We start from the raw sequence: 15,892 nt of genomic DNA on the forward strand, positions 1-15,892 counted from the left end.
TAAAAAGCACATCGATTACAAAAGGCAATTTAAACTCTAAAAGTATATACATGTATATATTACAAATTAAATACACTAGTAGAACTCTAACATTTATTGAACACAAAAAGTGAAAAAGTACAATAACATTAAAAAAAAAAACTTAAAGTTTACAAAAAATACAATTAAAAAGTAACCTGAAAGTGGTTAGGGTTAGGCTTGTTGTTGCCTGGCTCACTCGCTCCGCTCATGCTCCGCTCTCTGAGTGCCGGGGGTCCTTCTAAGGGAAAAGGGGTCGCGGCAGCTGCCCGTACGGGTGCCTGATCACAAATCGGCTTTTTATTTGCAAATATCAGCCGATGGCCGATATTGAAAAAAGTCCATATATCGGCCCAAAATATCGGCCGGCCGATATATCGGTAGACCTCTAGTGTACACAAGTAATTGTCTTCTCTGTTTCAGAGGCTGAGCACCGATGTGGTCACTAGCTAGAACGGTACGCTTGCTAGCTAGAACTTGTCAGCTAGCTTAATTTTGACTTGTGGTGTTTTAACTTGTTCTTTGTTCAAGTTAGAATATTTATTGGCATGTAAATGTGGACATATGCCACAAAAAAGACAGGAGTAACTGAGCAAACAGTAAATGTATTCTAGGTTAGCTATTATTGAATGTTGATTAGGCGTTGTTTAATTTTCAATGTCTGTACATTGTAGTATGATTGTTTTATTGTTACTAGCTACAGTAGTAAAAGATGAAATGGCTACCTAGGAAACTGTCAGCTAGCTTAGGTTAGCCAATAGCTAAACGTGGCTAATTTATGAAGCTAAAAGTGTAGAATTATTGAAGTGACTGAGAGGTCTGTCAATGTAGCACTTAGCTTAAATATTGCTGTAATGTGGTTATTCATAGTTTTTGCTAGCATTTAATAACTATATTTTATTCACATATAATTCTCATACTTTATCATACTATCTCGATTGGATGAAGGCTACTACAGGTTATTCAGATAATAGTACTAATTTGGTTGATCGATCTTTTCATTTTCCTGGAAGATGAAGCCAATGTGAAGTATGAGCACAATAATTCCCCAAATAACTACTTCGCCAAGGAACGTGGCGGAGTTATGTGACCATCGGTGTTAGTTTGTCTATTAGTAACATTACTCAAAAACAGAGTGACGGATTTGGATGAAATTTTCAGGGAAAGTCACAAATAACCAAGTGATTAGTTTTTAGTAGGGATGGGGCTTATAATGTAGATCCACGGATTTGTTAAAGATTTCTGTATCATTACGAGATAGCGGCACGACGTCACTGTAACTATGGTTACAAGGGAACACTACGTCAGCTGCCTGCTGACGATCACATAATTGCAATCCTACTACAAATCCACCGCTGCGGACTTATCCGTCGGAAATGATACAAGGAATGAGCAGCCTTAGCGGAGTACTGTGCTCTCTGAGTGCTTTAGTTGCATTTATAACCCCAAATATTCTGTCTGTGTTTTTGACCTACTGTTTACAAAATCTTGTCCATATGTCTGGATAATTAATATTTTACTTACATCCTGTTATTAGACATTGCAGGTATTTAATAAACCCAGAGTAGAGACAAATTTAACTTCAGGTCTTTCTAATGTTTCAGAACACCCAGATTAATTCAGTCTACCCAGTTACAGATACTGTCTTAACAACAATAAAGCTGTATTCTTATGGATCTCTCAATCTGTAATGGAACTTTAAACTGTAGAGCAGCCTGAATGTGGAAATAGGTTGTATCAAATTGGGTGATAGACACTAAAAGTGTAAGATTTGGCAAACCTTTTGAATGCAGTGATGAATTTTTTTCCACTATCCACATCTAAGCAACACAGTGTTCACACAGTGTAATCTGAATTAGTTTCCAGGACCCAAAACCACAGCAAATGCCAGTTGATAAATTCAACATTAACTCTATCAACACCATGGAACACTTTCTCTGTATTTGACCGATTGAACCAGCAGGTGGTGTGCCACACAGCTTTAAACTGTCTCATGTCAGCTGCTGCTTTCGGTTTCAGTCTACTGACAGCTGTGACTAAGACAATAGGATTACCAGGAGTTCAACCAAACGAATAAGTCATTTTGATGTCAGCTCATATAAACTGTTTTACAACAACCATACAGTGATTACACTGCACATTACAACAGCTCAACTATTTCCCTCATAATTTCCTGAAAATTGACCAATAATTGGCTATAAATTACAATGATATTTCCCAAGATCTCTAACAAAATATGGGAAAGGTAGATTTTTTTTTAAGTACCATTACATCATATTTGAAGACGAATTTAGAAAATGTAGGAAATCATGAAGTAGACCACTGAAAAATAGTCCATAGTTTTCTAGATAGACTAGTATGTTGTTTTATTTGTTGATCATCAGATCAATTTGAAACACAAAACTACATATTTTGTCCAGCTAAAAACTAGTCAACAAGTTAAAAAGCTGCAGAAATACACAACATCAGTTAAATGAATATTTATTGATATTTACTGACCAAACAGATCTACAGAGTTTTTTATTCTTCTAGGAAACTGTTGGCAGTCGATGTCAGTTTACATAATACATGATTTCCTTTTTTTCTGGAAAACTCAAAAATAATCTTTTTTCTTTTTATTTTGGGCTGAGTTGCACAGGACCTTATTGCTTTAAATCCTTGCTATTCCCAGCTGAATAACAGCTTATTTTAAGTACATTACTGTAGTGTACTACTACTACTGTATCCCTGAACTCTTGTGGTGTATTATTACATGTCATAGAAGCACTGCAGGTTCAAATAGAAGTGCAGCTGAACATACCCATAGTACCACAGATTCAACCACAAACACAGCTGAAGTCAGAGCAGTTATCATATCATCCCAGTCAGGCAGAGCAGCCGCAACTCACAGCCAGCAGCTGTATGCTGTCAGACATCTGACTCCCTGTGCTCATATTTTTTTTCTTTTCTTTATAATTTGTCCCCTTTTCCTCTCCTTTTCTGTCTTCCATATTTGATTCTTTCCTCATCTTGAGCCTTCTTTCCATTTTTCTGTATTATTCACATCCTTCCATCAGCAGATTCATTCCTGAAGCACTGGAACTAGTATAAAGCTCAGACAGACACCACGGTGAGTATCATACCTTGAGATGATGCCTGCGGCTCGAAGTCATCTTTTTGCTGTAAGGAGCACAAACAACTAATTATGTCTGAAGTGTAACACAGACGGAAATGAAAAGAACTTGACTTAAGTGCTGTTTAAAAATGTACTGTTTCTCTTTCCATTTTGGTAGAGTTTCCACATTCCCAAGAGAAAATGTTTAACACTTTATCAACCACCGCTGATGTTTCTTAACTAAATGATTTTATATCACAAAAATCAGCAACAAGTAACGGAGAAGCAGTACTTACTCAGACATGTTGGCGGTTTCTTTTTTCACAACCTATTGGAAGAAAAAAAACAGGAGAAAAAGTCATCATCAGCTAATCGCGAGAGACTCTGCTGTATATAAATGTGTCCGATTCAAATGCTTGATGATCAGCTGAGTGGTGACAGAGCTAAGTTTGGAGTTTGGGTCAAATGTCGACACTGACGCCTGCGATAAGCTCCCTTACAGGTGGTCAAAACTAAATATCCTCTGGGAGTTAACACATCAATTCCTTTCACAGAGAAGAATCTCTGTGGTAGAATGTGCAGCGGCAGCATGATAGCTGCCAACATTCGTCAGTCCACAAATGCTCACACACTCCAAAAACAAATTGGTCTCAACAAGGCAGCCGGCCCCAGAATCAGATTTCAGGAGTTATTTTTGCAGAAATTAATTTTCCATTTTCCAGGTTAAACTAAACAAAAACAGCTTGATTTAAGATTTGAACTGACTTTTTACAGTTGTCATTTTTTTGAGGTGTAGAAGTAGCTGAAAACAACTTAATGGTAGTGTTTAATTTATTTAAACATTTTCTCTCAGTTTTACCGATAAGAACTTAAGAAGATTCCAATGTAAGTTCAGAAATCAAACTTCTGAATTTTCCGAATCAATCATATGCTTTGCAAAGCGATGATAATATATTGTAAAAAATAAAATAATAATAATGAAAATTAAAATTTTTTAAAATTGTCCATGAATTAGTTTCCACGAGAACAATAACACTGAACCCCAGACAGACTTTATAAATCAGGTAAATACTTAAAAGATTGCAGTACACTGTACAAACATGTTGACATAAATCATTTTTATTTTCATGTTTCTTCAGTATTTTTTTTTGCAGACCAAACCTCCAGAAACATCCAGTCCTAGCACAGAGATATTCCTAAACCAAAAGCTTTAAAAATACGAAATTCACCTTTAAAAGCAACAATGTAGCAACAGTTCTGAGTCCAAGCTTTGATTTTTTCTCATCTGTTTCTATTAATATTTTTTTTAAAAAGACTTCAACAGTCAGTTTTGATCTGTTTATCTCGTTCTTTTTGAAAAAAAAAGTGATAGAAACTAAAAATGGTCCAAACACTCACATCCAAAAGATCTAAAGCGATAAAAAAACAAACTAAAATAATCCAAGCATAGAATTTTAAACTTTACAAAGTAGTCCAACGATGAAACATAGTTGATAAAGTTCACAAATCATTTTAGTAGTTCGGAAAATTGGCTAAACACAACGCAACGTTGCAATCATGCAATCATAAAAGCTGCAGTGTACAGGAAAAAAACCCAGGCATCTAAAATTTCCAAAGCAGTGAAACAGTTCAAAAGTACACAAGCAGAAATCTTCAGAGAAAGTTAGAAGTGAATAAGAGCATCATCCAGTCTCAACTCATTCAAATCTCTGAGCTGTTCAAATACTTGATCCTTCGTCTCCTTCACCCTGGATCACATTTCCCTTCACTTATTAACAGAGCCCAGGGGTCAGGACTTTCATCACCTTAGCACTTCACCAACAGGTTCCCCAAAAACACTAACAGACTCCATGCAACAGCCGTTCTGCATCCATTTACAAGCTCTGGTGAGACATACAGAGTAGAGAAGGAGGACGACGACGAGGAAGACTGGGAAACTGGTCTCACCTACGACAGGACAGAAAGTTGAGGAGAAGGGCAGCACTGACCAGCGGCAGTGGGAAGGAATCATCCCTGAGGTTTATATATGAGGGCTCTGATATGGATATGGAGCCCCTGTTTATGGAAATGCAGGATCCTCAGACCAATCGGCTGGCAAGCTCCTGAAATACCATCATCCCCTGCCAAGTTCACCCCATAAATCATACGTGATCAAGGAGGAGCCTGATTTCATTTTAGGACTCTGCTTGGTGCCACCTAGATGCTATAAAAGGGACGAAAAGGATGATGATTCATATTCAGTATAAAACCATCAGTCTAATCCCTGAACCAGATAAACATGGCACTGGTGAAAGCAGTGGGATAGGAGAGGCAGTCTGGGCAGTGTTTTTAACCTGTTGTTGTTGTGATGATGCTGAAGCAGCCAAAGTTTAAATGATTTTAACACTGGATGCAATAACTGCAAAGAAAGGGCTGGCAATTTAAGGGGAAATGTGTTCATTCACTTAAAGGCTTTAACAGGTACGAAGAATCCGATCTGCATCCTTAAAGCACTTTTTTTTTCCAAAGTTACATAAAGATGAGTTTTCTACTTTGCAAAGGCTGCATAAAACAGGAATACAGGTCTGGATAAACTGATTTTTTATTTTATTTTATTTTTTTTAACTTTTCAATCCTGTGCAAGATCCAAGTCCAGAAACTATTTCCACTTATAGACAGTGTCATCAATTTTTTTGAAAAAGTTTACAAATTGTACACCAACTTCATCTTTGCATTGTTTTTGCAAATAATATGCATTGCATTTAAATACCCACGAGTTTTATTGGTTTGCTGCTCTGAGAATGAATGGTGTTCTTAAAGGCAATCTTCATCCGTTTGGAATTCAGTGTCAGACCTCAGCGTGCAAAACTGCAGAAACATGAATGTCTTATCACTAACTGAAGTCAGGTTTCTCGTGAAGTCCTTTAAAGTTGGCTTGAACTCAAATCCCAACACTTAGCGTCACCTTCATTTGCAGATTTCAGCTGTGGAGTATCAGCTCAGATGCTTTTCCAGAAGGCTATTACCAACAGGGTCTGCTTCTCCACAGCTGCCTGACACCTCGAACATGGGAGGAGGGTGAAGGTTGGCCTGTACATAATAAAGAATCAAGTTTTTACACTTGAAAACTTGATAGCCTCATGAGTAACTCTTAAAACAATGCGATCCGATACTCCGTGGACCAAAATAAAGAACTAAATATTGCTGATGTCTGCTACCTATAGGCTTACCTTGAGGTCACAGTTAAGGATTAAGACTTGCCTTATGTCAGGATGATTAAGATACTTTTTATTGTTTTAAAAGAGACCTCTAGACTCACGACAAGATCAATATCAAACATCTTTCTCTTCTCGTCTCTAATTATATATATTTTTTGATGATTAGAAGGAACGAAGAGCCCTTAAGGCATAAAACACACAAATACATTTTTATCAAGGGGTGGCTTTTACCTGAATCCAGAAGATGATCATAAGACCCAAAGTGTTGTGATAATCCGATCATTAAAATATAGTTCCAGGACTCAACAGCTGATGACCCTTACACTTCTGATCAACATGGTCCTAATTTATAACTTTACAGAATTAGAAAAGCCATTAAAGGCCATCTTGATTTTCCCAGAAATCTAAATCAACGGTGTGATGGACCTGCAGCGTTTGTCAGGCTGTTGTGAGTTCAGACACAGGCTCAAAAGAGAGAAACTACCAATGAAACTTCGATATCACTTTTAACTATTGCCCCAAATAAAGTGCTTAACAAGCTCACATCTCTGCCATCTATAAATATCTCTTAATTACTGGCTGGCCTGGTGAGAATTTCAGCTTGGATTGCTGATCTCAGATGTGGATCTTCCCTCAGAAAGACTTCCAGACCTTTCCCTGGCTGCAGAAGGTCCTCTCATGTTAACACTTGTGCTATAAAAATATGTGGGCATGATTTCAGGTAGGCAGGAAGGCAAACTTTCCATGTGGGTAAGGTTACCTGTTGATTTAAATTCCTCTCTGGGAGAATTTACCTGAACAAGAATACTTTCTGAAACATGTAAAATTACTTCTACAGGAAACTGCAGGAGGTTTGCTTAACACTTCAAAATCCAGTCTCTTTAAAGACCTCTTTCATTTATTACTCTGCCAAGGAACGCGGCGGAATTATATGACAATAAGCATTGGTTTGTCAGTGTGTTTGTCTGTTCGCAATTCAAAAACAGACTAGAAATGACACGAGGACCAAGTGATTAGATTTTGGCAGTGATCCCGCTTATAGTCTGGATCCACGGATTCGTTAAACATTTCTGCATCATTGCGAAATAGCAGCATAGCGTCACTGTAACTATTACTACAAGTGAACACTGCGTCAGCTGCCTGCTGACAATCACATGATTGCGATCCTGCTACCGCTTTGGACTTATAGGGACTTATTTGTCGGAAATTATACGTGTTAAAATGCTACATTCCTGACAGTGCCATATAGGGGAATGTGCAGCCTTGGCAGAGTACTGCGCTCTCTGAATACTTTTCTTGTTGATATTGATACATAAGTCTGGCAGTAGATAGAAATATTTCAGTCTTGTTTGATGTAGGCATTCAATGTCCCCAGATGATGATTCCTAATGGCTTTGATGATCCTGATTTTGCCCCTAGAGCCTCCTGCAATTTTCCATTTTAATTTATTTGTTTGTTTTTAAAGTATCTACAGGATAGATGAGTACAAAATTTGTTTCAGACATTAAAGTAACTTCAAGGACATACTGAAGTAAATTTCAAGTCAAGTGATCCTGTAACTCTCATTTACCTTCGTCATCATGATTACTTTCACATGAAGAGACCTGATGGTTTGAAGTAGTAGTAATAGTTGACCAAGTGAGTCCATTGTTACAAACGCTGCACAGATTAAGTCTAATGTTAGCCCTCAATTAGTCACCTCCAGTTAATTTTAGAATCGGAACAGCTGTGGCAGCTATACGACATGATCCTAAAACTAAGGTGAAAGTACCTTAAAGTCTGCTGTCTACCTACCAGAGGATAGATCCAAAAAATCCCTGGTGCAAACTGATGCCCTTTTAAAACGTGTTCAGCTCAGTCAGTCTGAGTACTTTTAAAAGCATCAGGCACCAGTTGTCCCTGTCTGCTGCGAAGCCCTTTGGACACACACGGCTTTTATGTAGTAAGACAGATGTCTTACTACATTAAAACCTCACAAGCAGGTGTGACTACACTGAAGCCAGTGTCCTCCCTCTACAAACAACTGCTTAAAGTATCAGATAAAACGCCAGCAGATCATCATCACAGCAATATAATCACCAATATAAAAAAAAAAACAACTTTCCATTTTAATTGCCTGACATGCCTGACATGATAAATCTATTCCTAATGTTTAGCCCCTCTTGTTAGAGAATGCCTGGCCTATCCAGACAGTAGCAGAGCAGTTCAGACTACAGCATGTCGTAAACGTGATTGGTACTTCAGTTAAGAACGCCTTTGGTTCATCTGCTTTCTTAGTTAAAGCAGTGAGGAAGTGGAATGTATCCACACAAACATTAGAAATTCAGGCAGCTTTGTAGTGTTTAAAACCATGCTCAAGTTTTTACTAAATTCAGCAAAAAAGTGTCACTACTAATGATTGCGCTGCATGTATTGTATTTATTGCATATTTTGTGTATTGTCTTACACTGATGGACTGTTTCCTCTAATTGTGAAGTGCAATTGTTGTTCTGTGGTTGTTTGTTGTTTATCTGCCCAGAGACAACAGATATAAACAGTTGCTAGCAAAACTCTGTTGTAGTTACATTAAAAACAAGAAAAGTACTCAAAGAGCCAAGGCTTTCCAACGGATAAAATCTTTTAAAAATTTGTGGTCCGCAGCAGTTAATTTATTGTAGGATTACAATCATGTGATCATCACGAGGCAGCTGACGTAGTGTTCACTTGTCATAGTTACAGTGCTGCTGTGCCGCTATCTTGCAATGATACAGAAATTTTTAACAAATCCATGGATCCAGACTATAAGCTGCATCACTGCCAAAATCTAATCAATTGATCCTTGTGTCATTTCTGACCTTCCCTAAAAATTTCATCCAAATCTATTAGTTCATTTTTGAGTAATGTTGCTAACAGACAGACAGACAAACCAACGATGATCATCACATAACTCCACCATGTTCTTTGGCAGAGTAAAACATTTTTGTATTTTTTTAACATGTAATTGTATTCTCAGTAGCAACTTGTTGGCCCTCTAAGAGTTGCCTAATAAGTTTAATAAGTGATTACTGGGGAAAGATTGCTTGACTAATAATGTTCCTAAAAGTCTTGGATGTTCTACATGCGCACTCCTTATTTATAAGCTCCAGACAGACAAACCAACGCTGATTGTCACATAACTCTGCTGCGTTAAAAATGCTGTGTTCATAGAACCTAATGGTAAGGTAATCCTGACTGACAGAAAAGTTGGAAAACAAAACTGAATTGTGGAGAAATCCCTAAAAAAAAGTAAACAGACACAAACAGACAGAAATTAGCTAAACCAGTCAGAAGCTAAAACCTGTCTATATTGACAGAAGCATTTGTGTAATTGGTCTTCTAGTTAACTCTTTACCAGTAACCCCCTCACACCCTCTGACTGGAGGTGCCTCCAAGGGGAGCCATGACCCTCCTGAATTCTCACCCCACCCCATGTGACCACCTCAGAACTGATAGGCCAAGTTCATTAACTGAAAGTCTAATGTCCAAGTTTCAGTGACCGTAGCTATGATACCTGAGGACAAGTGAAACAGCATGGTGACGGTGTTGACTACATATGGTAGCTGCCAGTCGACTGTTCTGTTGAACATCATAGAAAGTGTTTAAAGACATAGTTGGTGCCTTTAGTTGATGAAGGCTCACACACAAACCTCAAAGCATTAACAGGAGATAAAATTTAGTTCCCAGCTGTTTGGAGGAGTCTTTCTTCTGTGTTTATTAAATACCTGCAGCATCAGGATACATATGAATTGTACTTTACGAAGTATTTCTAGTTATAAATTAGCCCAAACATGGAGACAGGATATATTAAGATTAATTTTCCAGAAGGATATGTGCATCAGTGAATTAATGTGCCAATGGATGTGTCCCCTCTCATCACTTTTTAGTAACTACCAAAATATAGAGACAACAGGGTGCACATATCAGACATAGACAGAATGCTATATTTGAAATAATAAATGAAATATGGATGTGTTACTGATGGGTGAATTTTTCTCTTTACATTCAGTGGCATCTCTTCTCCATTTTGAACAGTGGTCCCCCAATAACCAAAATGTTAACTGTATCTATATTAGTCTGTACATCAGATAATAAGTAACGTTCACTGTAGAATAAGAAACCAAAATATACTGTATTAGTACTGGATTTCTGAACTCATACTGACATAGTTTTCAACTAGCCTGTTTGCAGCAATAGGATAATAGAATTCATGAAATTCATTTAGGGCTTTTTGCTTTGGTCCCCAAAGATTTTCAGTGAAACCCTTAAAAAAAAATTGCAGCAAAAAAAGTGTCAGCAGAGTTAAGCATTTAGCATGTCAGACTATAGGAGTGAAGGCTTAGGGAAAAGGTGGTGACAGTTCTGAGTGAGGTGTAGACAGAAGAGATGACAGAGTTTGAATCATGCTGGGAATGTGGCGGCAGAGGGCGACGCTGGGGGTCAAGTTTACGGTTCCGTCAGAGAGATGGGCAGGTGTTTTCTACAAAGATGCTCCACTTACAACTCGAGCCCCAGGAATGTTCTGTATCTCAGGTCTGAGTTTGGAAATGAAGCGTGTGGCCTTTCCTCACTATGTGAAAGCATTAATAACTATATGTGTATGTTTACATGGAGTCTGATTTATACTCCTGATGCTTGTAGTATCTTGCTCAGATCCAACCACCATCTGGTTGTGTTTGTATCCTGGGAGAAGTGTCCCACAGGGATGGTTTGTGTTTGGATTTACTGGCTGTCACTAAAGCTTGTCCTATGTCAAAATGCTAGAACTTACAATACATATATGACTGTTCAAAAGTTTGGGATCACCCAAGCAATTTCATGTTTTCCATGAAAACTTGCACTTTTATTCATGTGCTAACAGATTTGCACAAGAGTTTTCTAATCATCAATTAGCCTTTAAATGCGATTAACTAACACAATGTACTATTAGAACACAGGAGTGATGGTTGACGGAAATGTTCCTCTGTACCTCTATGTAGATATTCCATTAAAAATCAGCTGTTTCTAGCTAGAATAGTCATTTACCACATTAACATTGTCTAGATTGTATTTCTGATTCATTCAATGTTATCTTCATTTTTTTTAAAATTGCTGTATATATACATATTCTTACTTTTGAATTAGGTCTGAATAAGATTTCTATCTGAAGACGAAAAGCAGTAGTAGAAGCATTTCCAGGGTCAAGGAGTGACTTAAGCCTGAACTTTAGTTTTTAAAAAAACTGCTTTTCTTTCAAAAAATAAGGACATTTCTAAGTGACCCCAAACTTTTGAATGGTAGTGTATAGAGCCAAACAAAACTTTTGACATGAACAAACAAAAACTTCAGCTCATCTCGACAGTTTTCAGTACATCTAGCTTGAAATCATTTACTAAATTTTATTTGTTTGTACCTTCATTTTTGGAGTGTATTTGAGTCACATGACTTGGTTTTACTCATGCTCAACTGTGCTAAACTGTGCTATGATGAAAACCAGTTACCCTGCCATCACCTGCAGAACAGACAATCTTATGTTTTACATAGAAGAGTCAAGTTTTAGTGCCCTCATGTAAAAACATCTGATTTCCAGAGAGTGGAAAAAAATATGACCAAAACCATGGTTCAGCAACAAATCTCACTGTGAAGGGCCTCTCCCATCTCACTAGGTAACAACAGAAGAAGTGTCTTATTTGAGAATAGTTTGGTAGTCTTTGCTAGCATTTAACTGACTGTGCTTTTTTAACCATCTCAGCCACACCCATAATATATATATATATATATATATATATATATATATATATGTGTGTGTGTGTGTATATATATATATATATATATATATATATATATATATATATATATATAAAAGTTTGGGTGAAACAAGTGATGTTGGAAGTTTAGTCAGACTTCATTTAAATGTAAATTGCTATTGGCATTTTTACTATTATGTGAGACCAGTGATACATAAAATTGGATGGTGCAATACAGCTCAAATGTCAGGACGGTTAGGACATTGCACAAGGCAAGGATCAGTTGACGATTTGAAATTGGTCATAGATGAGATCTCATTCGTCTAAGTTCACCAGCTATGAACTAGCAGCAATCCCACTGAAACAAATGGAAGTTGCAGCCTGAAACATTGCTGGTGTTGCCCACCCCTGACATTTCTATTACTGTGCACCTGTCTGACAATAATGCTCAAAAAGTTCTTTAATGGACACCAGTTAAAAAATACAAACTAATAGAGAAGTCAAAGTAATCTGAATTGTGCTTATAGACAAATATAGACTACTTGTCAAAAGTTTGGGGTCACTTTGAAACGTCCTTATTTTTGAAAGAAAAGCATGCTTTTTTTAATGAAGATAACATTAAATGAATCAGAAATATAGTCTAGACCTTGTTAATGTGTAAATGACTATTCAAGCTAGAAACAGTTGATTTTAATGGAATATCTACAAAGGGGTACAGAGGAACATTTCCAGCTACCATCACTCCTGTGTTCTAATGGTACATTGTGTTAGCTAACTGTGTTGAAATGCTAATTGATAATTAGAAAAAACTCTTGTGCAGTTATGTTAGTACATGAATAAAAGTGTGAGTTTTCATGTAAAACATGAAATTGTCTGGGTGACCTCAAACTTTTGAACGGTAGTGTAAATATCCAAACCCAGCTCACACTGCAAAAGCATGACGAGGTGGTACACCCCAAACAAAGTGAAGCATCCACCAGTACTGACATTTTATGTAGCATGGATTAATTTATCTTTACAGAAAAGGTAAAACGCCTGAGTGCTAGTCATAGATTGATCAGTCAAAGATTGATCAGCTTGGGCTGTTATTAAAGTGCTTAGATTAGTCATTAGTGGTGAAAATCAAATACAGTTTCATGTGGTTATAGGAAAATACAGTACCTCTTTGCTGCTAACCTGCATAAAGATTTGGATACCTGCGGTGGAGTATGGTCTAAAAACAACATATGGATTGACAGAAGCAAGAACAGCAACAGGTGCAATTTGTGGAATAAAATAATTTTTAAAAAAGCATGTTGTAGATGACCAAATGCCAGTACCACAAACAGTATGATGGAGCTTTAAATGTTATCTTCTTTATAGTAACATAGCAGTAGATCAAAACTTGAGCAGAGTGCTTCAGATAATTTTCGTGAACTACTGTTATTACTGCTCTGTAAACAACATGGATTTGTATGTGTGCTGGAACATCCAGATTCCGAATCAGAAAATCTGAATCTGAATGTTCCACTTGTCAGTGCAACAGGTTTATTTTTTTGTTTTTCACACCAAAATGATCAAATTTACTTTTGAATACATTTATTTGATTGATTTTTTTTTTTCAGTTATCAATAGTATTAGGACTAGGATTGAGCATCCCAAAAATCCAATATTATTTGTACTAACTACCAAATTTCTGGTATTGGGACATCTGTACTGGATATATGCTGTTAATTCAGACCTGTGTGAGAATTGTCATCTATAAAACTAGTAACTGACATCTAGGTTATTCCAGAATTGGGGGACATTTCACGCCCCACTCTTCAAATTTCAAATAATCCATGTTCAAAACTACCAAAACATGCAGTTGTTGTGTAAATGTACTTGTCCTAAGACCAAATCTAAAAACACCAGGAGAAAAGAATGTTAGAAAATATTTATAAAAATACCAAATAAGTCTGGAGTTCCCCCTAAAATGCCATTTTTCTCTTGTCCCATCCCAGTGGTGACCAAACTGTATCTCAAACAAAACAGTTAAAATTAAATTTAAAGCTTCCTTTTATGGAATATTTTTTTCATTGATGTCCCTTGTAATTGTGGGAACATTTTTTAATCAACATAATATTCACATAATAATTATTACGCATTGAACATGTGTCCCACAACAACCCTGTTGGCATAACCTTTTTAGCTGGTAGAAGAAGAAGAAAACAGTGAATCACATGATACACTGAAAATAACATCATCAGACAGTTTTCCAAAAGAATGGATAGAGCAAAGCTATGTCCTCTTCTGTTTTTCATATTTTCAAAACATTGTCAGCCTTGATTGAATGTCTCACTCTATTTCATATTACCCGGATAAGACAAATTATTTTTACCTTTTTCTTTACTTTTTTCCATCAGTAATTTTGTCCTATTGGTCAGCAGTAACAGCTAGATAAATAGCTAGCTGTTACTGCTGAGATCATTGATGTATAAGCTAAGCCAATCAAGCCTTTGATAGTTTATTACCTATTATTGATGAATTTGTAGCAGAAAATTGTAAAAGAGAAGGTTTGTTATTCAAAAATTTTGAAACCTAAATGTCCTCCAATTGTGGAATAACCCATCTACTGAATATTAGAACTGTCTAATTTTAACAATTTCTAACAAGTTGGATGGTCTTCCATTCAGTCTGAACATTTTTCAGTGTTTGGAGCAACATCTTGTGGCTATTGGAGGAGCTAGAACAGAACACAGTCATTTCAGACACTGACTTTTTGCTGCTGCTTGGTTTAAACTACTCAGAACTTGTTAGCGTTTCATGGAGCATTTATGGTTGTTCTGTCTGCTTGCTGATCAACTTGATCTTCATTCACATTTTAAGAAATAAATGACTGGCAGAAGATCTAAGCCATAGATAGAGGTACACAGACTGTAGCATTAAATGACACCAGTGTCCTCCTGATACCCCTCTACACAGACATGGGAGCAGGTGCTGTCAGAGCATGTGTTTGGGTTCAATTTCGTTCAGCAGAGGAAACTCACCTCCTCTTAACCTCCTTCAACTCTCAGTTGAGGTCAGCCTTCATAAGGTCAGTGCTCCCAGCCATGGAGAGAGAAGACTGGAAGAAGAAGATATAAATTTAATTTAAATACAGCTTCATCAACTGTGCTTTAAACTGCAAAGAATCCTGAAGATGAATAAACTTCATTACTTGTCATTGTCACTTAAGTGTCTGCAGTCACTCTGTTTAGTGTCTAAGTGACAGTGGGGTCTCAGTAAGAGTGGCACACAACACATCGAGGACTATTTCTCACATTAGACTGTAATTAAATTTGTCATCCAATATTTGTAATCTAATGCTTTAACACTAAGGCCTCTTGCAATGTTGTATTTAATGTAGAAGTGCTGAAGTATGTGACATTGAGAGCAGCTGATTTCACTGATTGGCAACCTTCATTCAGAGAGGAAGAACTAATCAGTGAAATCAGGTGCAGCCTGCTTGACTGAAACACAAACCTGCTGGTTGGATTGCAGTTAATGCCATACATTTAGCACAGTCAAGAAAAGTAAAAATCTTACTGTATAATATGGCTGTGTTTTGTTTCGGCTCAGAACTCTGAAGAAAGTTTTCAAAAGTCAATCTGAAAAAGGAACTTCTTGGAGCATTTATGTCAATGCTGGTGAGTCAATAATGGAATGTGGAAAGGAAACAAAGCTGCCGATTTATTTGCTTTCAAAATATGCATTCCCATCGTGGATACCTGCCCTGCATTCCTTATAAGTGTTGCTGTCAGGAAGTTGTTGTTTGTGAACAGTTTAGAAGGTAACAATGCATCTCTGACATGCAACTCCACACATGGTGAGTGGAGGCAGAA

General features: G+C 37.0%; 1 protein-coding gene across 1 annotated transcript in view; it reads right to left on the reverse strand.

Moving 5' to 3' along the window:
• Positions 1-5,149, reverse strand: part of LOC111567519 (troponin I, fast skeletal muscle-like) — an 8,838-nt gene extending 3,689 nt beyond the window's left edge. The window contains exons 1-3 of the mRNA XM_023268696.3: positions 5,060-5,149; positions 3,409-3,440; positions 3,141-3,177 (exon numbers count right to left, since the gene is read on the reverse strand). Coding sequence (XP_023124464.1) covers positions 3,141-3,177; positions 3,409-3,416 — 45 coding nt within the window. The 5' untranslated portion in view covers positions 3,417-3,440; positions 5,060-5,149. The remainder of the gene's footprint in view (positions 1-3,140; positions 3,178-3,408; positions 3,441-5,059) is intronic.
• Positions 5,150-15,892: the final 10,743 nt, after the last annotated feature.

The sequence above is a fragment of the Amphiprion ocellaris genome, chromosome 3, assembly GCF_022539595.1.
Source record: "Amphiprion ocellaris isolate individual 3 ecotype Okinawa chromosome 3, ASM2253959v1, whole genome shotgun sequence".
NCBI lineage: Eukaryota > Metazoa > Chordata > Actinopteri > Pomacentridae > Amphiprion > Amphiprion ocellaris.